This window comes from Dasypus novemcinctus, chromosome 31, assembly GCF_030445035.2.
Source record: "Dasypus novemcinctus isolate mDasNov1 chromosome 31, mDasNov1.1.hap2, whole genome shotgun sequence".
Classification (NCBI taxonomy): Eukaryota; Metazoa; Chordata; class Mammalia; order Cingulata; family Dasypodidae; genus Dasypus; species Dasypus novemcinctus.
The window spans coordinates 19273825-19298565 of NC_080703.1; the positions used below are offsets into that span (position 1 = coordinate 19273825).

Consider the following 24741-nt stretch of genomic DNA (forward strand, 5'->3'; position numbering starts at 1 on the left):
TTACCATATTTATTTATTTTCAACAAATGTCTTAACATTGGATTCTCTGCAAATGTTCCTGTGCAACATCTGCATTAATTTTCTTCATTATTTTTTCTTGTGCTTGACTCATACCCAAAAAGCCTTATCAATGGCTGACAAATTATTCTAAGAAAACTGTGACAAGATGTAGAAAGCAGGCTTGGGACTAGCATTTGTTTCTCCCATTTGCATTTGCAGTGGAGTCTTAAAATAATATAGCTTGTTGAAGACTAGTTTTCACAAGACACAGAAAAATCTCTTCATATGGAAACCTTCCTATTCTAAGGAGGAATGCTGCCGGAATAAGGAAATATAGAAATGTTTTATCCATAGTTCTGACCCCATCCTCCCCCACCAGCCCCATTCTCCACCATCGTCCCCACCAAACTGGACAACGGCCTTCCTGTCGGATGATCGCAGTAATGATGATTTTACCAGAAAATGACTTGTCAGAGTTGTCAAGGAAACTGTCAGCTTTGCTAACACAGCATCTCCTGATCAATAGCACAGGCCATCAATCTTTCAGAGCCGCCAACTCTCTGAACCCTGAAGGAAATGCAACGGCCTTCCTCAGGCAACTGATAATCAAGAAGTTTCTCTAAGGGGCTTGCCAATCACTCGTTCTCCTGGGCCCAGATTCTCTAAACTATATCCTATTTCAGGTCGGATTTGAGGAAAGCTATTTGCCTGGAACACCAAACTTGAAGCTCCCTGTAAATGCCTTTGGAGAAACTTAAACATATGGCCTCAGATTTCTTCCTTTCTCTCTTTGAAAGAGGGATAACGTTTCTGTATCTTTTGTATAACTGCTCCTCCTTGCCTGCTCTTTTCAACACCTACACCCTCTTCATTCAATAGTCTGCCATTCGAACTCTTTTAAATACTTTCCTTGACTACATCTTTTATTGCAAGACACCTCAGATATTATGGGTAGGGGAGAGTATAAATAATCAACATGAAACAAATCCATCTGGTCTTTTATCTGTTTTCTACTCAATTACAAAAAGTAATGGAACAACATTAGCGCTGAAAAGCAATTCAGAAACAGAGGTCCTAGTTGCAGCAATTACGCCAGTCACAAAAGCAAGCTCTACCCCCGTCTTTCCCTAGCTCTCCTATAAATCAGGGGTAGGGGTGACAGCTGGGGCTTAGCTGGCTGGGAGGCACATCTGCTCTGGGATGGGAACATGTGTTATCCATCACGGCCTCAGAGGTCTCCTCCTTGGGAGAACCAGACCATTGTTGGGGAGAGCCCACGAATGTTTTACTGCCTCAATCTCTTGACCTTCATCCCATCACTATTTGTCAGCCCCTAGGTCCATCAAGGAGTGGCCACATGGAAAGGAAGTCATAATTATTTGGCCACAACAGTGAATGCCAGACCAGGAAACCATCCTCTCCATGGGGATGGATGGAGTAGAGGCAGGGAAGAGCACTGGGAGCTAGAGCTGGAGAGCTGTGGGACCGTAGCTTATGGAGATCTACTCCTTCACGCCATCCACAGCTCCCGGCAGGGTGCTGGACCACACAGGGGCATCAGGCAATGCCTAATGGGTCCTGGCCCCAGGCCCCACCTCTCCCAGCTCTGGGACCTTTGGTATGTCCACTTTCACTTGGGCTCCCATCTCCCTGTGTTTGTCAATCGACGGCCACTGGACTGGACGATGCCGAGATCCCTCTAGCTTTACATTCCAAGACAGGCCCTTTGAAAAGCACTGGCCTGAGAATTCACAAGGGAGAGCAGGGGTCAGCAAACTAACGCCCATGGGCCAAATCTGGCCGGCTGCCTGGCTTTGTACGGTCCACGAGCTAAGAACGGATCTCACATTTTTAAATAGTCGGAAAAGAACCAAAAGAAGAAGACTACTTCACGACACGTGCACATTCAATGAAATCCCGTGCTCTTGTGGACGGGGCTTCTGTGGGACAGTGGACTCCGGGCTGGGCTGGGCTGGAGAACCTCCTCTGAGGCTGCTCAGTGTGAGAACAGAAGGGATCCTCACGGGGCTATTTGGGCTGGGACGTTGCCCTAGGTCTCAGCCATCCAGAGGCTTTCTTGGGGAAAGCTGGTCTCCATCAGCTCTTAAATATGCTACAGGTAAGATATGGGCTGTAGTTAGCAGAAGCCGAGGTAGCCACACAGCCAAGAATCAAACAGGGAACGGATTAACTCTGCGAAAGGTTGTAGAAGACATGCCCACACAGCACCTCCTTGGCCAACCGGGCCAGGAAGGGTTTCTCCTGGAAAGAGCCGGCCCTTTGGCTGTGTGAGAGGCCCTGCCCTCTGCCCGGTGACAGAGCGGGCCTCGGGGTGCGGGTACCTGGAAGGTGATGTTGAGGGGCTGGAAATGGCACTCCAGGTCGTCCAGCTGAATGAAGCTGGACGCGGCCACCGACTCGCCGTACACGAACGAGGTTGGAGACATGACTCTGAAAGAGGAAAGCGTGAGACCCGTCATCCCCACCTACAAGAGCATTGTTGTCTTGAGAGCTCAGACACGTGTCCCAACCTTTTGGGAGGTTCTACTTCTCTCCCCTGTAAATGGTCATTGGTAGGCCAATGTGCTCTAAAACAGACTCTTCCAGTGGTGTCTTCTCATCTTAGGTTGACTCAGTAAAAATATATAAACACACACACACATAGACATACCCACATAATTACATATATGGATTACATTTCTAAAATGAGAAGGAAGACCATGATACTGTTGATTTCAATTTTTTAAAAAACTGGATTATAAAATGACATAATTTCTGGTTTGTCATTTGAAAAAAAAATTTCTGGGTCAAGGAAGATTACGGCAACCTCAAGAAATAAACATAAATGAATTATATATCTGGCATCCTAAACTCTACCATGTGACAAATGCAAGAACCCTTAACTTTAATTTGTCAGACTCTCAAGGGTACTAGAGGTCCTTAAAAGCTGAGTCAGTTTGTCAAGATTTTTCTTCCATTTTCAAATAGAGGCTACATAAGCGGTGACAGAGAATTCTAGGTCGGTTTGTAGCAATGTGTTCAAAGCAGCCCGTATGAATGAACCCCAAGAGAAAAGTCTAAGCCCAGCCTCACTCAGATTCCCAGGCGAATAAATGACTTCAGATGAGATTCTAAAGCAACCCACTTGGCTAAACATAACAATGTAGGATTTTTGGTACCAAGCCTGAAGGGGCAGCAATTCACTTATTTTCAGTGTAAGTACATTGTTTCAGAAACGAAGTGTTTCCCAGCATTGTCAAATGGCAAGAACTGGTTCACTGGCTCGTTTAAACTGGCCCTGAGTTTGAAGTTCCAGGGAAGATGAGAGGTCGACTAGTTTGTTTAACTGACGGCTTCCTCAGGGGCTGTTAACACCTCCCAACGAGCTCTCCTAAGGCCTGACAACAAGATCAAGTGGGAGGCTGTTTTCTTCTTTGTCTCCAAGGACAGAGCTGTTTCAGGGACAATTTTCCCTGTGCCTCTGATGAGACAAGTAAATAAACCATTCGGTTAAAAACAGAGCTGTGAACAAAGGCAAATATATGTTAATTTCAAATATATTCCACGAGTGCCTCGTGTCTGGAGAAGGTGACGATAAATGCCACGAGCTCAGGAGCAGGGGATGTGCAGGCTCCCGGCGGAGCGGCAGGATACAGCTCCTTCCTTGTACTCCCACTTCCTTCCTTCTGTGTACTCACACTTCCCCTTCTAGACAAGGCCGGGACCCAGAAGCGCTTGAAAACTGAAAAAGGAGAAACTTCGAACCTCCGGAAAGTTCAGCTTGCGCTTGGGGCCGGGGTTCAACGGGTCCTCGTCTGATCTAGACCAGGTGTGCAAATCCCTGTTCCACTCCCCGAGACGTCTGCGCTGTGTTAGCGGACGCCGGAGACGGGGAACTGAGTTCTCACGTTTCTGGGCTGGATTTGGGCTGGAAACCTGCTCGGGCTGTTTAGGGTCCCTGCAGGCCGCAGCCCTGCCTTCCAGCAATGCCGGCAGCGCTGAGTGGTGGTGGGCGTCACCTGGGCGCGCGGCTGGGCCACCGTGCGCGTCACCTGGGCACTACACAGACACTACATAGAAGTGCCTCTGGCTCTGCAGAAGGGGTTGGCAGGGTCCGAAAGCCTGGGCTTCCCAGCTGCTACCTCTGGCTGAGCTTTTAGCCAGGAACCACGCCGGCTACCATGTGGCACTGTGGGGCAGTGGGGGCCGGGAATATCTGCATATCAAGGTGTTCAGAGGATTATAGGACTTGACCGTGTCATCCCACGTCTCATGTTACCTTCCAGGTGCGCGCACGACTGGGAAAGAGAAAACAAGGAGGAGGGCGCAGGCACTAAGGCCACAGCGACTCCTGCTTTTCAGAGCTCAGACGAGGGGGCGTGGCAGGGCCACGGCTCCCGGCTGCACGGGCCCCTGCCGGAGGGGCCCACGGCTCGGGTTCTGGGAGCCCGGGGAGGGGCGGCTCACCCGGTGATGGACGTGTCCACCTCGTGCATCAGCGGCACCACCAGCATCAGGCCGTTGTCGTGCAGGGACCCAGGGCGCTCCACGTTGCCGCTGCGTGGGAGAGAGGGGTGAGCGCCGGCCCGCGCCGGGGTCCAGCGCACCCCGACACCCCTCCAGGGCGGGCGCCGCCCCCGCGCGAGCCCTGGATCCGCTGTTGGTCTCCGCGCACGCCCGCGGCGGGTGCTCTGTCTTACGTCGAGGGGGGCGCTGCACGCGCAGGGGGGTGAACGCATGTGGTTGATTTGGGAGGGCACCCCAGGAGACCCCAACAGGGGAGGGGAGAGGGGAGAGAGAGGGCAGAGAGGACGGGGAAGGGGTGCTCTCCTGGGTGATCCCTCCTGCGGGGGAGGCGGAGAGCTGCCGCCGGGTAGTGGGGGGCAGGCGGGTGTTACCCGCGGGACCTCTGCCCTGGACACGCAGGTGAGTGGGCTCCCGCCAGAGAGGCAGGTGCTGGGACAGCCGCCCAGTGTATGGGTGCGGCCAGGGCCGAGGGGTTATGGGTGGGACACAGCAGGTGCTACTTCGACTCGCTGGTTCCACCAGGGAGTGGCCCCGGGAGGGCACCGCAGCCAGGAAGGGGTTTCCGCCCTTGGCCGTGATTTCCCAGCCCCAGGTCCTGCCCATGAGCCATGGAGCGCCAAGCCCAGGAGGGCGGCCCTGGCCAGCCCGGGCCTGGTACCCGCCCCCGAGCTCCCACGACAGCCCGCAGCTCTCTGGGCCCCCGAGCTCCCACGACAGCCCGCAGCTCTCTGGGCCCCCGAGCTCCCACGACAGCCCGCAGCTCTCTGGGCCCCTGAGCTCCCACGACAGCCCGCAGCTCTCTGGGCCCCTGAGCTCCCACGACAGCCCGCAGCTCTCTGGGCCCCTGAGCTCCCACGACAGCCTGCAGCTCTCTGGGCCCCCGAGCTCCCACGACAGCCTGCAGTTCTCTGGGCTACCGAGTGGCTCGGGGGAGAGAGCTTGGCACGGGGACTCAGTGCAGTCATTCTGGAAAGGCGGATGCGGACGTGGCAGGCGGGCTGCTGGGACCGGGTGGTGTGCGGGCACGACATGGCCTTCCCTCCCTGGGTCCCCAGAGGGCAGCCCCCTGCTTCCCACGGGGGGAGAAGCCCAGACAGGGTGAGAAACCTGCCCCAAGGTTCCTCTGCAAGCTGGACAGGGGGCAATTCCAACGCAGCTCAGACCCTAAAGCAGGGCCCCGTCCACCGGGACAGCCTCCCCTGGTACTGGACGGGGCAGGAGGCGGCAGGGGAGAGAGAAGCTGGGTCTCTTCCAGGTTACTAAATTCACATCCGAGTTGTGATTATCCCAGGGAAGCAACTCCCTTGGGAAGGGGCCTGGCACAGGCTTTCCAGGCCCAGGCAACTGTGACACTATTTGGGGACTGTCGCTAAACTTACTGTCGAGCCAACGGCCAGGAAAGAACAGGGGACCCCCGCCCAAGGCCGAGGTCCCCCTCCAGGGGTGGAAGGCGCATCCACCAGCCCCCTGAGGGCGGGGCAAGGCTCGGGGCAGACCCTTACCTACCACACTCCCCCAAACGTGGGCTGAGCTCCCCCAGCTCCGCGCCTCCGTGGCCCCTTCCCAGCCCTGCCCGCAGCTTCCTCTCCACCCAGCCAGCGCTGACAGAAGCCCGCACACCTCCTCCCTCCTATTGTTCTGAAACAATGGGCGCTGGGACTCTGACCCCCTAAAGGCCACAGCCCCTGGGCTCATCTGTCTTCTGCTCTTTGAGTGACATCAGAGGGCAGCCACCTTTTGCAGAAGCAGCAGGATGCCGGGCCCACACAGCAGAGTTTCCTTGCCCTTCCTTTCCCAGGGGCAACGAAAGCCACCGGGCAAATGGGAGGCCACTGCCCCATCCAGGGGACGGCACCACCCTGCCTGCTCCCGCCCCCACCCCCAGCTTCCTGCCAGGTCTGCGTAATCCAGGGGTTCCTAACAAGGGGTCCGTGAGCTTGAACTGAAATTCAAAGAAATATTATTCTTGTGGGGACGTGTGGGTGCAGGTGTGATATATTTATGAATAACACACAGTGTAGGGTGGACTTAGTGGAATGAAGAAGGTAAGACCGTCTGCAGTCAGCACTGTCCTCTTAGCCCAGCCACCTGCCGCCGTGGGCAGCTCTTGCCCAAGGGCCTCGGCCGTCACCCGGCGATTGCTCCAGACTGAGCTAAGCTGAAAAGTGGGGATAATGAGGCCGAGCTCAAAAGCTCCCATGTCCTGCAAGCTCAGGAGCTGGCCGGGCTTTCCTGGGCTCTGCACAGCCAGGCTGGAGGCTGCCGAGGCGGGGGCTCTTGAGAAACTGTTTCCTCTCAATTTTACGTCTCCTAAATCCACAAGTGGGCAGGAGGCCTTCAAAGGGTGGTGACAGGAAGAAAGGAACGTTTGATACTTTAACTGCGGCTTTCAAGATAAGGAACTTTCCCATCACAGCGGGAAGCCAAGCGCCGAGCGGGCCCTCTGGAGCGGAAAGACCAGGATTTCACCAAAGCCTGGGAAGAAATGGGTGCTGCAATATTCTGCTGTGTTTAACAGACCATATGGCTTCTTTAACTTGAGAGTCAAAGAACCAGGAGATTCTAATATGTAATCACCACGGCTACAAATATTAGGTGTCCCGTGATGCTATGCAGCAATATTAATTTATGTAAGAGAATTTTCTTGAATTCACTAAGTTATTGGCATTTCCTTATGTGCCCAGCACTTAGCCCTGCATCTGAAAATAGTAAGCACTTAATGGATGATTACTGAGAGAAAACAGTAAGCACTTAATGGATGATTACTGAGAGAAAACAGTAAGCACTTAATGGATGATTACTGAGAGAAAATAGTAAGCACTTAATGGATGATTACTGAGAGAAAACAGTAAGCACTTAATAGATGATTACTGAGAGAAAACATGCCCAGCACAGAGTAAGGGACTACAGATAGTGATTTTTGGATTTGGTTGCTTGAAAAGCCTTTTTAAAAAAAATTTATTCTCACCCCCCCCCCCTTGTTGTTTGTGCTGTCTGTGTTCTGTGTCTGTTCACTGTGTCCTCATCTTCTTTTTAGGAGGCACTGTGGACCAAATCTGGGATCTCCCATGTGGGAGGGAGGCACCCAATGGCTTGAGTCACTTCCGCTCTTAGGTCTCTTATTGAATTTCCTCATGGTGTCTCTTCATTGCGTCACCTCGTTGCATCAGCTCGCTGCACCAGTCCATTCCATCAGCACGCTGTCTTGCTCGTCTTCTTTAGGAGGCACTGGGAACCAAACCAGGGACCTCCCAGGTGGTAGGTGGGCACCCAGCTGCTTGAGCCACATCTGCTTCCTTGAAAAAGCCTTTTTAACAAGCTCAGTGCCCAGGTCTCACTCCAGTTCAATTAAATCAGCTTCTCCTGGGAGTGTGAACAGGCATTAGTATTCGTTAACGCTCCCCGGTGGATGGCACTGTGCACCTAGATCAAAGGCCGCTGCTCCGTGGATAATGGATATTGCACATTAGCAAATGAAGGTTCGCCATTGCTTGAATGGCTCCCCCCCCTTCCTCTCTGACTGGTCCTGAACAGGGCTGGGAGGCAGGTAGAGTTTCCCCTTGTCACATTTCCTGCCCAGTGCTAATGACAAGGAACACCGACTGCCCCCGCTGTGTGCTAGTGAATCTGCCCAACAATGGTGAGTCTTCTTCCGGTCCGACAAACAGCGGGGGATGAGAATTTTCCAGTCTGAACAGACATCGGTCTGTCCTTACTAAATCCCACAATCTCACACTGAGCTTTTCAAGAACTTCCGCAGGCTCTCCACCGCCTTTGGAGCGTAGCTCAGACGTTCTCCGGCTACCTCTCCTCTTGCAGCTGCATCTTCCACTGCCCTTGCGTGTTTTCCACCCTCCCTTCGAGGTGGCCCATGAGTCCCCAGTTCACTCCAACGCCCACTGCCCATGTAGCTATAACAGAGAAGGTTGTACCCTGTACATTTCCACTGCTATGCATACGTTTCTTCAGCCTGAAAATAGATTCTTTGTGTAAGGTTCTATTTAAATGCCACCTTCTCAGGGAAGCCCTTCTAGATTTACCTATTGGAATTAAGTCTCAACGCTTTGCACCTGTTTCTATTAAATAACAGGCACGTGTTACTCGAACATGAATTATATGATACTGAAAATACTGTGAATACAAAAGCATCCAACTTTGTCTAATTTCAGAGCTGGCCGGCCCAGCCACTGTAATCTGCGTTTACTGGCTATTACCCCATGTCACGGCTGCTCTTGCAGTGGAAGCCGTCCTGCAATGGAAGGTTGTGGGGATTTGGGGGATAACTTTGAGTGTTATTATTATTTATATCTACTTAGTGTATCCAGTTGCAACGCCACTCACAAGTTCATTAAGCCCAACTGCTGCCAAACAGCAGGCCCGAAATTCATCAGCTTTGGAATGGAAGTTGGATGGGATGACACACAGTAAAGAAGGTCAAGCAACCCATCGTGATGGGCTCTGGGTTTGTTTTTCCTTTTCTTTTTTTTTTACGATTATTTACTTATTTATTTCTCTCCCTGCCCCCTGCCTCATTGTTTGCACTCACTGTCTGCTCTCTGCGTGAGCTTATCTTCTTTTTAGGAGGCACCCGAACCCGAGACCTCCCACGTAGGAGAGAGGAGCCTAATTGCTTAAACCACACCCACTCCCTGCTTGTTGTGTCTCTCGTTGTGTTTTCTCACTGTGTCTTCTCGTTGCATCATCTCGTTGCATCAGCCTGTCGGTTCGGCTTGCTGTCTTGCTCATCTTCTTTAGGGGGCACCGGAAACCGAACCCGGGACCTCCCATATGGTAGGCAGATGCCCCACTGCTTGGGTCACCTCCGCTTCCCTGTGTTGTTATTTTTAGGAGAACATTCTCTGAAATATCAGAGATAATGCTGAAAAAACTCAGGGCAGCAATAAAAGCTAAAATGTGCTTTGCTGTTTGTAGATTGAGGGGCTTGGTTCCCTTCCAGCTTGAAATTCATTCCCAAGGGAAAATTCATCCTTAATTTTGCAGGCTGGAAATAACGCTGGGACTGGGAAAGGATTCATAGGAAAGCAGAGGGGAGGCCAGTGGGAGACAAAAGGAAAGCCGCCCCCGCCGTACGGGGCCTCGCGCGGTTCTTTACCCAACGCCAGGCACGCAGGTCCAGCCTGGAGCCCGCAGTGAGTCAAGAACCAACCCGGAGAGTATGGAAAGATTCAGGGCTTGGGGAGCATCTCAGTCATCCCTTGGGTAAGTGGTGGTTTTGTTTTTTTGGTGAAAATTTAAAAATAACAGCGTGGGCGTAATGGTGTTAAAATGCAAGTTTTGGCTGAGGCGTAATAGATGCCAAAATTAAAGGAAAGCACTAGACTCGCATTTACTATATTTGGTGGCAAAATCCAGGATACAACTTCAAGGATGTAACAGAGGTGAAAAGAGGAGGAATTCTGGAGACAGTTTTTAGAGAAGACCGTTCTGGTTGGAGAAGAGGGTATCTGCCTTTTTTTTTTTTAAATAGATTTTTTAAAATTTATTTTTTTAAAGATAAACATTTAAACACAAAATGTTACATGAAAAAATATAAGAGGTTCCCATATACTCCTGGCCCCCCCACTCCTCCCACATCACCAACCTCCTTCATCGTTGTGGCACATTCATTGCATTTGGTGTATACATTGTGGGGCACTGCTGCACTGCATGGATTATAGTTTACGCTGTAGTTCACGCTCTCTCCCAGGAATCTGCCGTTTAAGCCAAGCTTTGGGAAGAAGTTTCGACGGGATCTTGATCAGAACAGTCTGATTCATGCCCAGGAAATATAAGGAAGCCGGGGGCTGCCGGCTTCCCCTCAGGGGCAGAGTGAAAGAGAGAGAACCGCACAGCAGCCACCTGCACTTGCAGAGACTGTCAGGTCAAGACTGGTGAGAGGGAGACGAGGGCCCTGGTGGGAAGCCAGCGTGGCGCCGATCACCTTTGGGTCTGTCCTGGAGGACACACAGCCTCCGCAGCAGATGCTGAAGGTGTCTCTGGTTGCCCTAGAGGCTCAGGGCGGGGTAAGTGGAAGGAAGGGGCGGTGAGAGGCCCCTGGGGTGGGAGGTGGTTCTCCAAAGGGAGCTAGCTTTGACCTGCCCAGCCTCGAGAGCGCTTACCACTGTGGCTGTTAGAGTCAGACCTTTCTCTTTCAAAAGTAAAGGTTCATAAGTACAGCCATCACAACCTAGAAGGTCCCATCCAGCTGCCCCATGGGACCTCAGCCCCCTCTCAATTAGAAGCAGAGTGGGCATCACCTTCCCAGAATCCTCAGGAGTGGGGAACGGGTGATGGGCTAAAGTAGGCTTACAGTTCTGCTGTGGACTTGTTGTGAGTCTAGCAATGGAAGAACTTTTATCATGGATGTGGAGGCAGTGGCCTCTGGTGGTTTTAAGGGGAGGGGGAGGGAAAAATAGGTGTAATTTAGGGGCATTTTCAGGATTTGGGAATTATCCCGAATGACACTGCAATGACAGATACAGGTCAATGTATAACTTGTCATAACTTGCACAATTGTGTGGGAAAAAGGGTCAACTACAATGTCAAGTAGAACCCATGCTTAGCGGCAAGGCTCCAAGATGTATTCATCAATTGTGGCAAATGCACCTCACTAAGGAAGGATGTTTAATGTGGTAAGTGTGGGAGCGGGAGGGAGTGGGGCATCTGGGAATCCCCTATATTTTTTTATGTAACGTTTATGTAATCCAAGTTTCTTTTAAAAATATATGTATTTTTTTAAAAGTCAGACCTTTCCTGTTTCACTCACTCCTTCTCACAACCCTGATGTGGGCCTGGAGGCGTCAGAAACTGCTCTCAGGCAAATGTGGGGGGACCAGGAGAAGCTCTGCTGGAAGGAAGCAAGGTCATTTCCATGAGGCAGACTTTCAGCCGCAGCTTATACCGGCAGAGGGCAGGAGGCCTTTGCTTGCCATCAGGTTCAGAGTTTTATTTCAGCGCCAAGGCCCTTTGATGACGGATTTGCGACTGGGCTTGGGGACTTGGAGTGGAGGTGGGACCTTGTCTCACCGGCGCATGACCTGAGGACGTACAGGACTGCCCTGGAGTTATTCCGAGCTGCTTGGTGGTGGTCAGTGAGCGTGCAGTGCTTGCTGACGAGTCACTTCCCCTTCCGTCTCCCCCGGCATTACCCGTTCCCGTTCCCCATGTGTTCATTACCTGTCACTAGCACGCTAGTCCCACGAGGGCAGGGACTTGTCTGCTTTAGTCAAGCACTGTGTCTCCTAGTGCCCAGCTATCTGGCCTGCGGTAAGGGCTCCAACAAACGCCTGTGGGATGAATGAAAGCAGCGAGCCTGGCCTGCCTTGGCACTCTGGTACACGGTGTGTCAGCCTCGGTTTCTTGTCTGAAGCCTTGGGGTGGCCTCTGTCTCACCCATCGCTGATCCCTCTTGGCCTCGGCTTGGCAGCCCCTTGATGAACGCACGTGGAGTTGAGAGGAACAGTTCAACGTGCAATACCGAGTTCAGTCTGGGCATCCCACGAGCAGCACCTCTGTTTCCTTGCACAGCATGTTGTCTCTGGGCTGGATGAGGCCACGAGGCTCATCTGACACGTCTGGAAAGTCCTCCTCTGTGGCCTGGAGGAGTGGAACTAGGAGCTCTTTCTCAGTTTCTGATACACTGTCTTCCCTGCAGGAAGAGATGAGCCTCCTCGTTTCAAAGGTGCCCACGTGGGCGGGAGGCCGCAGTTTCACAAAGCTCCCTCTTGTGCCTCTCTCTGTGCCCCAGGTCCTGTAGGTCTTCAGGCTCTGGACCACGTGCCCCCTGGGGCTCAGGCCGTGCCTTGCTGTGATTGGTGCCTGGTCTCACTGCTTGCTCGCCCCGTTTCCAGCCTTCCGCTCCCCCAGCCTCTGTTAGCCACACAGTCCCTGAGCTTGGAGTCACCCTTATTGGCGCATCTTGCCTTGACCCTGGCCTTCAGGATGTTGGTTCCAGGCTCCTGACCACTTCTGGGATGAATTTAGGTCTCTAAGCATAAAAGGTTGGTTTGGAGGTGAAAGCCGGCTAGAGAGACACGGTAACTAAATGCAGTGCATGGACCTGGATTGGATCCTGCACCAGAAGAAAAGTAGCTACAAAGACACTGTTGGGAAGTGGACTTGGCCCAGTGGATAGGGCGTCCGTCTACCACATGGGAGGTCTGCAGTTCAAACCCCGGGTCTCCTTGACCCGTGTGCAGCTGGCCCACGCGCAGTGCTGATGCGTGCAAGGAGTGCCCTGCCACGCAGGGGTGTCCCCTGCGTAGGGGAGCCCCACATGCAAGGAGTGTGCCCCGTAAGGAGAGCCGCCCAATGTGAAAGAAAGTACAACCTGCCCAGGAATGGTGCCACACACACACAGAGCTGATGCAGCAAGATGATGCAACAAAAATGAGACACAGATTCTGGGTGCCACTGACAAGAATGCGAGCAGACACAGAAGAGCACACAGTGAATGGACACAGAGAGCAGACAACAGGGAGGAGGGGAGAGAAATAAATAAAAATAAATCTTAAAAAAAAAAGACTGTTGGGACAATTAGCAAAATCAGAACATGGACTGCAGATTAGATAATAGTATTGTATTAGTGTTAAATCTTCTGAATTTGATACTGTGGTTATACAGGGGAAGGGCTTCATTCTTAGGAAATGCATAGTGAGGTATTTATGGGTAAAAGGGCACGATGTTTGCAACTTTCTGATAGTTAAGAAAAATACTGTATCTAGAAAGAGAATGATAAAACCAATGGGGTAAAATGTTGACATTGGGTGAACTGGGGTAAAGGATATATGGGAAGTTCCTTGCACGATTCTGCAATGTATGTGCTAAGTTTGAAGTTATTTCCAAACAAAATTTAAATAAAAAGGTTACCTTGGCTAACCCTGGACCATCCTGATCAAAGATATCTTCCTGTTCAAATGCCTCTCCCCCATCCCAGCTGCCAGGCAAATACCACCTAGGCGCTCGCGGATTCTGGCATGGGAAGGCACCTCATCACTCCCCTCCCAGGCACTGGCAGCCAAACTGGAGATGGGCAGGCGTGCTCTCCTGCAGGGAGCCATCCTTGCCGTGCTGTCCCCTCCCCTGGTTATCCAGCCACCCTGCCTCCAGGACACGCCTCTGCAGAGGAGCCTCTGCCAACAGGCCCGGAGGGGCCCTCGGGCTGCAGGCACCCTCTCCCCATCCATCGGGGGATGCACCGCACGTCCCTGAGATGCAACCGATCTCCCTGACCACCACCGAGGACCTACGTCCGATCTGGACAACGCACTGCAAAGCAGGAGCCAAACAGTGGTGTGCACTTGGGTAAGAATCTTCCCCCCTGCTCCTCTCCCTCCTCCGAGGCAGGACAACTGGACGGTTCCCAGTCCCTCCCAGCAGATCTGAAGAAGTGACTTACGCAGGCAGAAGAAGACAACTTCCATGCCACCCACCGGGCCAGGGCGTCATCGCTGAATAGCCTTTTTCTTCCTTCTCAGCATCTCGGGGCTCATCAAAGCATGGCCATGGCATCCCCTACCCTGGTCCCCCAGATCTTGTGTCTTACAAACATCCCCCTTACCTCTGAGCAGTAATGTTGAATCTCAGGACGTCCTCTTCCCCCGACAGGTGGCTCGTATCAAAGATCACACTGAATTCATACTAAAGGAAGGAGAAAGTGAAAGTTGGCATCAGCAGGCTCTTCTGACTTAATTTGTGTTTGCTACAGTCTTCTGCAGTTTCTTGCCTCTGGAAGCTCACTTGCAGTACAGGCTTTATGTTTCCTGTGTATCCTTCTGCCAGGCCAGAGCACAGCTTTCGCAGTAAAACCAAGCCCAGAGTATACTCTGTCCTTTCCAGCAAGGAGGTTCTCCTTAGGGAGCGAGGCATTTGTTCTTTAAATTAGGGCTTCCTAAATTCCACTCACATATCACCTTCCCAATTTTTGGCACATCTGCACCTCGTATCACAGGTGATATTATTCAGTTTTTATTTTTATTTACTTGGTCTTTACAGATTTTTTTTTTTTTTGAGGTAGTGGGGCTGAGGATTAAACCCAAGACCTCATACGTGGGAAGCTGGCGCTCGACCACTAAGCACATCAGGTCCCCTGAGTTGGTTTTTCTGTTCGTTGTCTGTTTTGGTATTGTTTTGTTTTTAAGAAGGTATTGGGAACAGAAGCCGGGATCTCCCATGTGGGAGGAAGGCACCCAACTGCTTGAGCCACATCTGCTCCCAGAGATTGCTTTTAAAGGAAATTTCATATCACCACCATGGATGGGAACCCAGCATCACTTGCCATAAAGAGAAGGTTGTCAGAAAATGAATACAACGAAGACAAAGCCACATTGGAATCTGTTGCTGCTGAGGGCTCGGGGCATGAGGGCCACTCTACCTTTGTTAAAAAGGGAGATTAAAGATTCTAGGGTGCGTTGAGGACATGCTAACAGTGCTGGAGACTGCACATGGTTAGGATAGAAAGAGAGCTGAGAGATGGACTTTCTCGGTGTCAGGGTCAATGTCGTTGAGTTCTGTGGCCATGTATCACCTCCAGAAACCTCACGAGCCCCCATCGTCTCAGGTGCTCCCAGCGGTGAACTTGGGGGACACTGCTCTGAACAAACAGCTTTCACCAGGCTGATGAAATATGACATGTGCTGGGGCGGGGGGCAGTGAGATGTGGGAGGGACCCTTCCTTAGGGCTTAACCCAACGAGGGTCTACCACAAACCAATCTCGTGATCTCGGCCAAGACACTGGCCCTCTGTGCAGCTGAGGAAAGGGGGTTGGATGAACTGATTCTTAAATTCCATCAAGCTCCAGAGCCTAGGACTTACTTCATAGCTAAATATTTGAATTCCGTTATGACTCATTCTAGGCAATGGTCTACTTCTGCAACACTGAATTCTGCCGAATTGAAAGTAACGAACCATCTACAGTGGACTTTGGAAATCCTTTCTAGCCAGAAATTTCTTTTGCAGAGGGACTTGTCAGCCTTCAGTGAGGGCATGGAGATGGAGCAGGAAGCAGGTGGGAGGATGCAAAGGAAGAGAGAGTCAAGGGTCTTGTCCCAGCAAAGAGTCAGAACTTGGGCAGGACGTCTGAGTCGAATATACTAAAGATCAAAGTGAGGTGAGAAGTGAAATATAAGGGCGAGAAGCCAAAACCAGAGACAGAGGCTGTGAGAAGAGAAGGTCAGAAACCGGGCAGGCTGGCCACGAGAGAGAGAAACCTAATGCCAACCAAAGTGTGTGGCAAGACCAGGCATGAGGCTTGGCGGGGGGTCTGGAGACCGAGACCCCGGAGGCCAAGAGCAGGGGAAAGCAAGCCAGGCTGTGTGTGGAGAGAGGAAACTCCTGCCCCTGCCAGGAAACTTGCCGGGTTTTCTCCAGGGAATCACCCCATCCTGGGTTGAGTCTAACTGGAGGTCTTAATATCTCTACGGGCGAGGAAGGTAGTGGTGTCACCTGGCAGGAAAAATAAATTGATGGATGGGTGCAAAGGGCCTCCCCTGACATATATACTTCTGCTGACTTTGGCTATTTTGAGAGTTAATGAATTTAGATAAAATTTAACACCCCACTAGAGCGAGCAGGGCATTTTAGGTTCGATTTGTGATGTAGGTTGTTCTTTGCGGTGAAATGGCGACTGTGAAGCGTTTTCAGTTAAGCCTCTTTTCTGTTACTCAAAGTATTTCAATTAAATGTGTACGTGGTAGGGCCATGAGGTCCAGGGCTCAGCCCTCTCCTCCGTCTCCCACCTCCCCGGACTTTAAAGGACTTGGCCTCTACTCTGTCAGCTATTTGTAACCTGTTTTCTGAGGGCAGCCGCTCTTGGGGTTTCCCTTCTCCCAGGGCAGAAGGATGAATGTGGACAGGGCCAGGAACGAATCCAGGAAAAGGCTGAGGAATCTTGGACACGACAGCCGCCGTAGTTTGGAGCAGGTCCATCCAGTGGGACCAAGAAAGATGATTTCTTTCACACTAGAACATTCTCACAATTGGTTCACAAAATAGCTATTACATACCAGGACCGAAAAGCCCTCGAGATGAAAGTGATCTGACTCTATGACACAGACAGGAGAGAGAAGGATTAAGCTTTCATTTTTAAGGAGGAAAAAGTAGACAAAAGAGTATGAAATTTCCTTCAACTCATAGCAGGGAAAGTAGCTTTCATTTCAAAAAGCAGACCTGGTCCTTTAGATTTTAGCTTTGTCTCCAAAGATCACATCTTCTAGGTTTCCCTGCATCTCCCTATACTGTTGGCACATACCAGAATGCCCCATAAATGTCTGGATATACCGTTATTATATTATTGTTTGAATTTTAGAACATCTGGCTCCTTATAGACACTAAAGGGACTGCAATTTCTTTTAATTTCTTCTTTTTTAGTGAAGCTGAATACAATTATTTATGTTTCGAGAGTCTTCAGAAAATTTTGAGTGCCCAGAATAGTGATGGAAAAGGGACTGGGGGTCCCTAACCATGTTTTTTTTTTTCCTATGTTGCCTTGGGGACTGGAAGTGGCCTGGAAACCACCTCGGATACTGCTTGCCAAAGGGCGAAGGCCACGGAGGAGCTCTCGTATTTGGGGTCTGCCACGGGGACTGAAGAGAGGGCCCAGGTGGCCACGGCCCCTCTGGAGTGTCCTCTGGGGTATACTGCCATGGACAGGTAGGTTTCCGTGGCCCCCCAGCTGTACGGATGTGGAGAGAACTTTGGGGGGGGCTGCGGCTGATGGGAAGGGCGCCCCGTTGCTGCCCCTTACCTTCGACTTCGACCTCATGAAAGGAAACCCCACGCTGCATTTGAGGAAGTCCGACTCCAGGAGCTCACAGGAAATGCCCATCTCCTCCTGAAAGAGAAAGGCACCAAGAGATGGGCAGACGGCAGGGGACACAGGCGTGCCGAAGTGGCCACAGCGGGGCACACGGCGGCTGTGGCAGACGCAGCCTGGTGTAGGGTGGTTCTCGGGTCACAGCCCGAGGGCTGGGAGGGGAAGGGGTTCTCTGGCCAGCCTCCGTGCCCAGGCCTCCTCTGGCTGACCGCCCCCTCCATGGGCTCCCAGCACAGGACACGGCTCGGCAAAATCACGCTTTACTCTTTACGAGTACTCTGGCTCTGGATTCCAGTGCTCTCCCGGTGAATGTGGCTAGACCATGTGAGAGCTGGAAGCCTCCTAAGGCTTGACTTAAAAGGCATGCAAGCAGTATTTCTAGCCCTGTTCTCTCTTTAAAAAGAAAAAAATTTAAAGATTTATTTTATTTATTTATCCCCCTCCCCCACTATTGTTTGCGCCTGCTGTCTGCTCTCTGTGTCTGTTCGTTGTGCGCTCCTGTTCTTTTTAGGAGGCACTGGGAATTGAACCCAGGACCATCCCCTGTGAGAGGCAGGCGCTGAATCGCTTGAGCCCCCCCTGCTCCTGCTTGTTGAGTCTCTCATTGTGTTTCCTCGTGGTGTCTCCTACTTGGTGCCATCTCGTGTCAGCTCGCTGCGCCAGCCTGTTGCATCAGCTCGCTGTCTCGCTTGTCTTTGGGAGGCGCCGGGAACTGAACCTGGGACCCTCCGTGTGTTAGGTGGGCACTCAACTGCTTGAGCCAAATCCCCCTCCTGGCCCCTCTCTCCTATGCAAACATTCTGATCCTGCCTGTCAAGATCTCACTAGGTTAGGAAAGACAAACTCGAGGAAAAAAACACCAAGGGGAAGAGGTTTTCTTTTGATAGCCTGAAGGAACCTGGGCAGAGCTGCCCACGCGCAAGTCTTCTGAGGGTGGGGGAGGGCTGGGGAGAGGTTTCTGGGCATAGCTGGCCTAGGCTAAGTGCTGCACACAGGGTATGAGGGAACCTGGAGGGAGAAGCTGCTGGGAGCTGGTGTTTTTCCACAGGACACACCATTTACAACTGCTAACTACACCTGCCTCCTTCTCCCCTCCGCCAGAGCTTCTAGAGGGAATGCCCCAACTGGGGGCAAGATGGCAGCCCGACAGAGCCAGCTCGTGTGGACTCCAGCCCTCCGTCCTCCGATTCCCAAGACCTGCCCCTCGGCTCAGGCCAACATATCCATTCCTCCAGACAAGTGGAATGAAAAGTTTATTGTGCATCCAATCAGTAAAAAAAATGTGAGCACTCATCGCAGTATATCTATTTAGTTATAAATTACAGATACATATGGCTATACTAATATATCACGAACATTATCAAACACACACAAAATAGAAATGACAAAAAGAGGAATAATTAGTCTATGGGATTAGAGGTCAAGATAGTTCCTGGAGAGGCAGTGAGTGGCGGGGAGCTCCTGGGGTGCTGGGGCAAGATTCCGACTCTTGATCTGGGTGCTGATTTGAGACCTGGGCCCACTGGCATTAGCACCACCTCAGGAGCCCATTTAAATAGGCAGAGTCTTGGGCTCCACTTCAGGTGTCTGGAATTAGATTCAGAAGGTATAGGCCTGGGAAGAGCCTTTTCCATAAATGATTCTGCTGCGCAACGATGTTGGAGAGTCACTGATATGAACTTTCTTTCCTTCGGTCAGTTCTACAGGCTGCCTGAGGAACTTTCTTAAAACCAGCCTCTCCCCACTGCAAACAGAATAAAGTTCACACTCCTAGTCCTGGTCTTCCTTTGTCCCATCATTTTCTGCTTCTGCCCTTGCCACCCTCAGCCCCAGCCCCCAGCACACACGTTACGTTCTACCGACACCCTTTGCCTGGTATCCTTTCCAGACCCTTGCTTAAGCTGCGTGCACTCTCCGGAACGCCCTTCTGCTCCTCCCCCTCCAAGAAGGAGCCAAGGCGCGTCCACTCTGCCCCCGACACTCACGAGTGGTAAAGTTACGTACACCCGTGGAAATGGCACGGGAGTCGGAAGGGACCCGTTCCACAAGCGTCCACGGGCTAGCGTGGGTCATGCCACACAGCAGGCTCAGTGCCGAGGGCACAGGTCCCTGTCCGTGAGGAGCTCACAGCACAAGACGGGGAGACCTCCCAGGACGGCACCAGACCTCACCGGGGAGGGGGACGGCGCGCGTGAGGGGCTGCTCCTGGGACCCAGAGGACACGTGGTGGCAAGTTCCACAGGGAAGGCCCAAGAATAAGTTCTCAATGCTGCTCAAGACTTGCACGTCGCAGCAGTTGATACTGTTGATTCACAGGTGGCTTCGAGAAGGAGCTACTCCGAATCCCAGCTGATCAGCTCTCGGGGATCAGAAGCAGCAAGCCCAAGTTAGGTGACTTTAACTTTCAGTTTCCCTGGGACAGTCCTGGTTCCTGCCTGACCAGGTGGAATTACTCTCCAGAGTGTTTCAGCACACACACACACACACACAGATAAACATACATATACACATGCATATGGGCGGCATACTTGGCCCAGTGGTTAGGGTATCCATCTACCACATGGGAGGTCCGCGGTTCAAACCCCGGGCCTCCCTGACCCGTGTGGAGCTGGCCCATGCGCAGTGCTGATGCGCACAAGGAGTGCTGTGCCACGCAGGGGTGTCCCCTGCGTAGGGGAGCCCCATGTGCAAGGAGTGCGCCCCGTAAGGAGAGCCGCCCAGCGTGAAAGAAAGTGCAGCCTGCCCAGGAATGGTGCCGCACACACGGAGAGCTGACACAACAAGATGATGCAACAAAAAGAAGAAACACAGATTCCCATGCCACTGACAACAACAGAAGCGGACAAAAGAGATGCAGCAAATAGGCACAGAGAACAGTCAATGGGGGGGGAGGGGAAATAAATAAATCTTTAAAAAAATAATATACATGCAGATGTACACATACCCACACACACACACACACACACACACACACATACATGTATACATACATATATGTATCTATACATGGTATCATCACCCAACCCAGTCCTGGACCCTTTTCTTATGCTCACTGCCTCACTGGCTTTCCTTTTAATCAGGAGAGAGGTTTTCAGTTTAAGTCAAAGGCCCACCAATTCTTGAAGCAAAGATTTATCACCGCAAGGACTTCTTAAGTCCTTCTAAGGAAAGACTCAGGCCTCAAACCCGTACTCTGGAACTTGAGGTGACCTCGGTTTACTTAGCTTTGCACTAACACTCCTTTTGATTATTGAAGGACTACAGAATTGCCTTATTTTTTTTCCCGTTAATTCTGAAATGCTTGAAAGTAACATTTAAATCCATTCTTCCATCATTGTTCCAAATCTTTCTTCCACTCTACTCAGTTAATAAAAATTTCCAAATTGTGGTTGGATATCAGTAGGGATAAGCAGAAAGAGTGAACACCATGTCACGGAATGAGAGGGCTACGCTTCAGCTCACGCCTCGTGCGCTCCTGGAAGGTGTGCTGAAAGGAAGTGCACAGACCACCCCTGCTGCCGGTCAACCAGCACCACCGCGGCCCAGAGGTTTTGAGTTTCCAGAGGTTTTGAGTTTCCTTGGCTGCTCAAGCAAATCCCATCGAACGGGTTGCCTTAAGCACTGGGAATTTACTAGCTCACAGTTTTGAGTCTAGGAAAAACTCCAAATCGAGGCGATGTGTTCTTCCTGAAGACTGGCCTTCTGGGGCCGGCGGCCAGCAATCCTTGGTCCCGGGCGCCTCTGTCACATGGCAACACACATGGCGGCCTTTCCTGGCCTCTCCCTTCTCTTCCCGGTTCCGCTGACCTTCAGTTCTTGCTTCCTTTGGCTCTCTCTCTTTCTGTCTGAATTTCAATCTGCTTCTAAAGGACTCCAGGAACTGGGTTAAGACCCATCCTGGTGCCATCGGGCCACAACTGAACTGAAGTAGCCACATCCCAAGGAGGTCAAAAGGGCCATCAGAATGGGCTCTGGCAAATGCTACAAGTTCCTGTGTGGATGGCGGTGGTGCCACCCAGCTCCCAGCCGACGGGAGCCCCTACCCCGAGAGTTTACAACGCCCCACCCCGCCTCCGCCATCTGCAGCCAGTGAGTGACATGAGCACTAGAGGTCACCCTCCTTGCCGCAAGGTGGGAAGCTCTGAAGAACAGTGCGTGCTCCAGAGCTCCCGGCTGAGACTCCGTTCTCACTTCACGTGCCCCTCTGCCCTATCCTGCTCCCCCACTCCCATCTTTCCAAGAGTAATTTCTCCAACAAACCACCTCTGTCAGAATTCCCATCTGAGGCTCTGGTTCTGGGGAGCCTGACCTAAGACCCACTCTTTACAGCTGAGGCTCCCAGCATTGCAAGCCCCGGAAGCTGCTGGGCATTTGCTGCCACGTGGGGAGAGGCGAAGGGAGGGGAGCCAGGGGGACATGCATGTGCTAATAAATCTTGTCGAAGTCCATAATAAGGAAGAGAAAACTTCCCCAACCCCGGTTCATAAAACCTGCAGAGCTCTCCCCATCACAGGTAATTTGGCCTAAAACCACAAAGCAATGTCAGCCCCTCCTCTGTTCTCCAGGTTTCAAACCGTGCCCAGGGCGTAACCAGGGTCATTCTGGAGCCAGGTACTCCCTTGGTAGTCAGGTAGTCACAGCAAGACCCAGAGAAGCTTTAGAAAATGATCTCTGGGGAGATGCGGCCACACGAAGCTGACGCCGGCTCTGGGCTGCACGTGCATGGAGAGTGCCTTGGTGAGAGTTACTACCTCCTCTGCCGGGCACACGGCACCCAGCACGAGATCCCTGGGAAGAACCCCAGGAGCCACACTTCTCTTTTCCTTTGGTTCCTTCCATGTGCCAGTCCTCGCTTACCCTGACTTTGGCTTAGAGCATTTAACTTGAGCATTTTTTCAAGGCCTATGATTATTAGCCTCTCAGCTGGCTGAGAAAGTGGACAAGGGAACAAACTATCTATCCACAGTCCCTGATTGCCAGGCAGTGTAGACATCTGATTATCCACTTCAAATACAAATTCAATGCAGAGTGAAACATACACCTCACTGCAAAAGATGCAGACTTTTGTGGAATCAATGAAGGTGATGTTGGGAAACTGCGTGAATCACTGCAAAGCCACCAGAAAATCCAGATTTGGCCGAGTTAGAGCAATTAATTGTTGAAGAAGTAAAACTTATCAAGGATAACACATTAAGATGCTTCAGAAGATAAGGATTTAAGTTAAAAAAAAAGATCAAGAGATGAAATCAACAGAAATGTGTGCAGTATTATTTTAAAGATGCTAGTACAGCAAATAAGTTTCTGCCTTAGGTCTAAGACACCATTGACAATATAATTATAACTTAAGTTCTGTTTAACGTAGGTTAAAATGAACTTGTTTTCATCATTTTTAGTTTCATTTCTCTAGTAAAGTCCCAAATCAAAATGTTTGAAAACCTTTTTACTATGAAATTTGGAACCATTTCCCCAGTCTCGATTTTCCTTGGCTAACAAGGACCGCCGATCCTATAAATATCGGGGTTTCTCCCTGGAGATTGTGAGCGAGTCGGTCTGGATTTTCTACAGTTTTCACCAGCACACATTACTCTCAGGATCAGGAGCATATCAGTTGTTTTGTTTTGTTTTTAACCAAAATGATGAACAGCACATCTGGTCTGCACACATTCACCTCTGGATTCCCAGGGCCTGGCCCCCCATCCTGGCACTTGGTAGCGACTGAGTTTGCATTTATTAAATGAATGCCTTTTGGCTCGTGGGGGATTCAGATGGAGGGACGACAAGAAGAAATCTGGTCCGCCTGGCACGGGAGTGCTTGCCTTGGCAAAACCCGTGTCTTTTCCAGACGTCCCCCGGCCCTGGGAGCTCATCTGGCGCAGCCCGCCCCAGCCCTGCCTGGAACATGTGCTGGTTGCAGGAAGAGGCAGGTAATGACCTTCCCGTGCCTCTGGGACCTTGAGGCTCCTTCCTCCCCGCCGCACGAGGCATGCAATTTGATTCTGAAGCAGTGTTCTACCTGACCAGCAACGGAGAGTTCTTGGGGAGCAGAAAATCTGCGAGGTCCAGCTCAGCACCGGGCTGAGCCGGATGTTTGACTGCCCTTCTTCTGGCTCCCACATGCACTTGCCAAACTGAAGATGACCCTCGGCTCAGGGAGAACTGCCTTAGGCTGAGCAGCAGCACGGTATGGGGGAAATACAGTCAAATGTGAGAACCGCAGCTTCAAGGCCTGAGACTTTGTGGGCATTTAGCATAAGCCTAATGGATTAATTGGGACTCGGCTCTGCTTGATACTGAGTGATCTCCTATGTTAGTAATAGAGAGAAAATGCTGTTTGTTGGCTGCTCATCTAAGGCCCCCTTCCATCTTTCCCAAGTTAATTCAATATATAATTCAGGTAGATTTGGGGAGCATCTTATCCCAAATTCTCTAACTTCCTGAGGAGTTAAAGGTGAGCAGGAGCTTCCGATTACCTGGCGCAATGAGTTAACAAGAAGAGACTTTATTTCCAGAAAATACTTTCTTGGCCCCACAATGATGAGTCTGCTTGAGCGTCTCCAGAATAAAAAAACAATACATCCTATTCCCAGAGGGAAATCCTCTGGGACAGGCCCATGAAATTCCTACCCAAGACGAAAACTCTGTGGCTTTGTAGCATTTAAAGCACCCAGGCTTGGGCACTGGTGTCCCTACTCTGATTATTGGCTCAGATATGTGACAGCTGTGCGTCCCCAGGTAAATCAAGTGTCTTCTCTACCAGCCTCCCTTTTCTCATCTGTAAAATGAAGAAATAACACCTCCCTGACAGGACTGTGGCTCGACTGCCAGGGCTGCTAGGGGTGACGTACGGGGCACGTGGATGGCCCCTACCCACGGATGACTATTTAAAATCCATTACCTAAGAACTCTGTGGGGTAGCTTCTCTTCTTGTTCCATCATACAAGGAGGAAACTGGAATATAAAGAGCTTAACTCACAGCCAGCAAATGGTGGAGGCAGGATTCCAGCTGGCTTGACCCCTCCCCAATGCCTGTGTTCATAACTGCTCTCCTGCACGGTCTCCCGAAACGTTAACTACCTTCTCCCAGCCCAATCCGCCCGTGCATCTCCCCATAGAAGGCAACAGGATGCTCTGAATCCACACGGGCATGGGGCAAGGACCTGATTGTTTGCACACCTCGGATATTGGAGACTTCAGTTCCCAAGACAACTATTGCAGGTGCCAGCTGCTGAGAATCTTTTGCCTCCTGCTGCTTGCTGGGAAGCCAGCTTCTGAACAACACGCTACGAGGAGGAAGTCCACCTGTGAGGGAAAACTTCCATCCCCTGCTCATCAGAGGACACTGGACGCGGAAAACTGATGTGCTAATGTGCAACGAGCGGTGGCTGCACTATGCAGTGTGGTA

General features: G+C 51.4%; 1 protein-coding gene across 2 annotated transcripts in view; it reads right to left on the reverse strand.

Moving 5' to 3' along the window:
* ITGA9 (integrin subunit alpha 9) overlaps nucleotides 1–24741 on the reverse strand; it is a 391370-nt gene that overhangs the window by 75220 nt on the left and 291409 nt on the right. For both annotated transcript variants that reach the window (XM_058290624.1, XM_004471164.3), the window contains exons 19-22: nucleotides 17271–17357; nucleotides 14087–14166; nucleotides 4468–4557; nucleotides 2343–2451 (exon numbers count right to left, since the gene is read on the reverse strand). In XM_058290624.1, the coding sequence (XP_058146607.1) occupies nucleotides 2343–2451; nucleotides 4468–4557; nucleotides 14087–14166; nucleotides 17271–17357 (366 nt within the window). The remainder of the gene's footprint in view (nucleotides 1–2342; nucleotides 2452–4467; nucleotides 4558–14086; nucleotides 14167–17270; nucleotides 17358–24741) is intronic.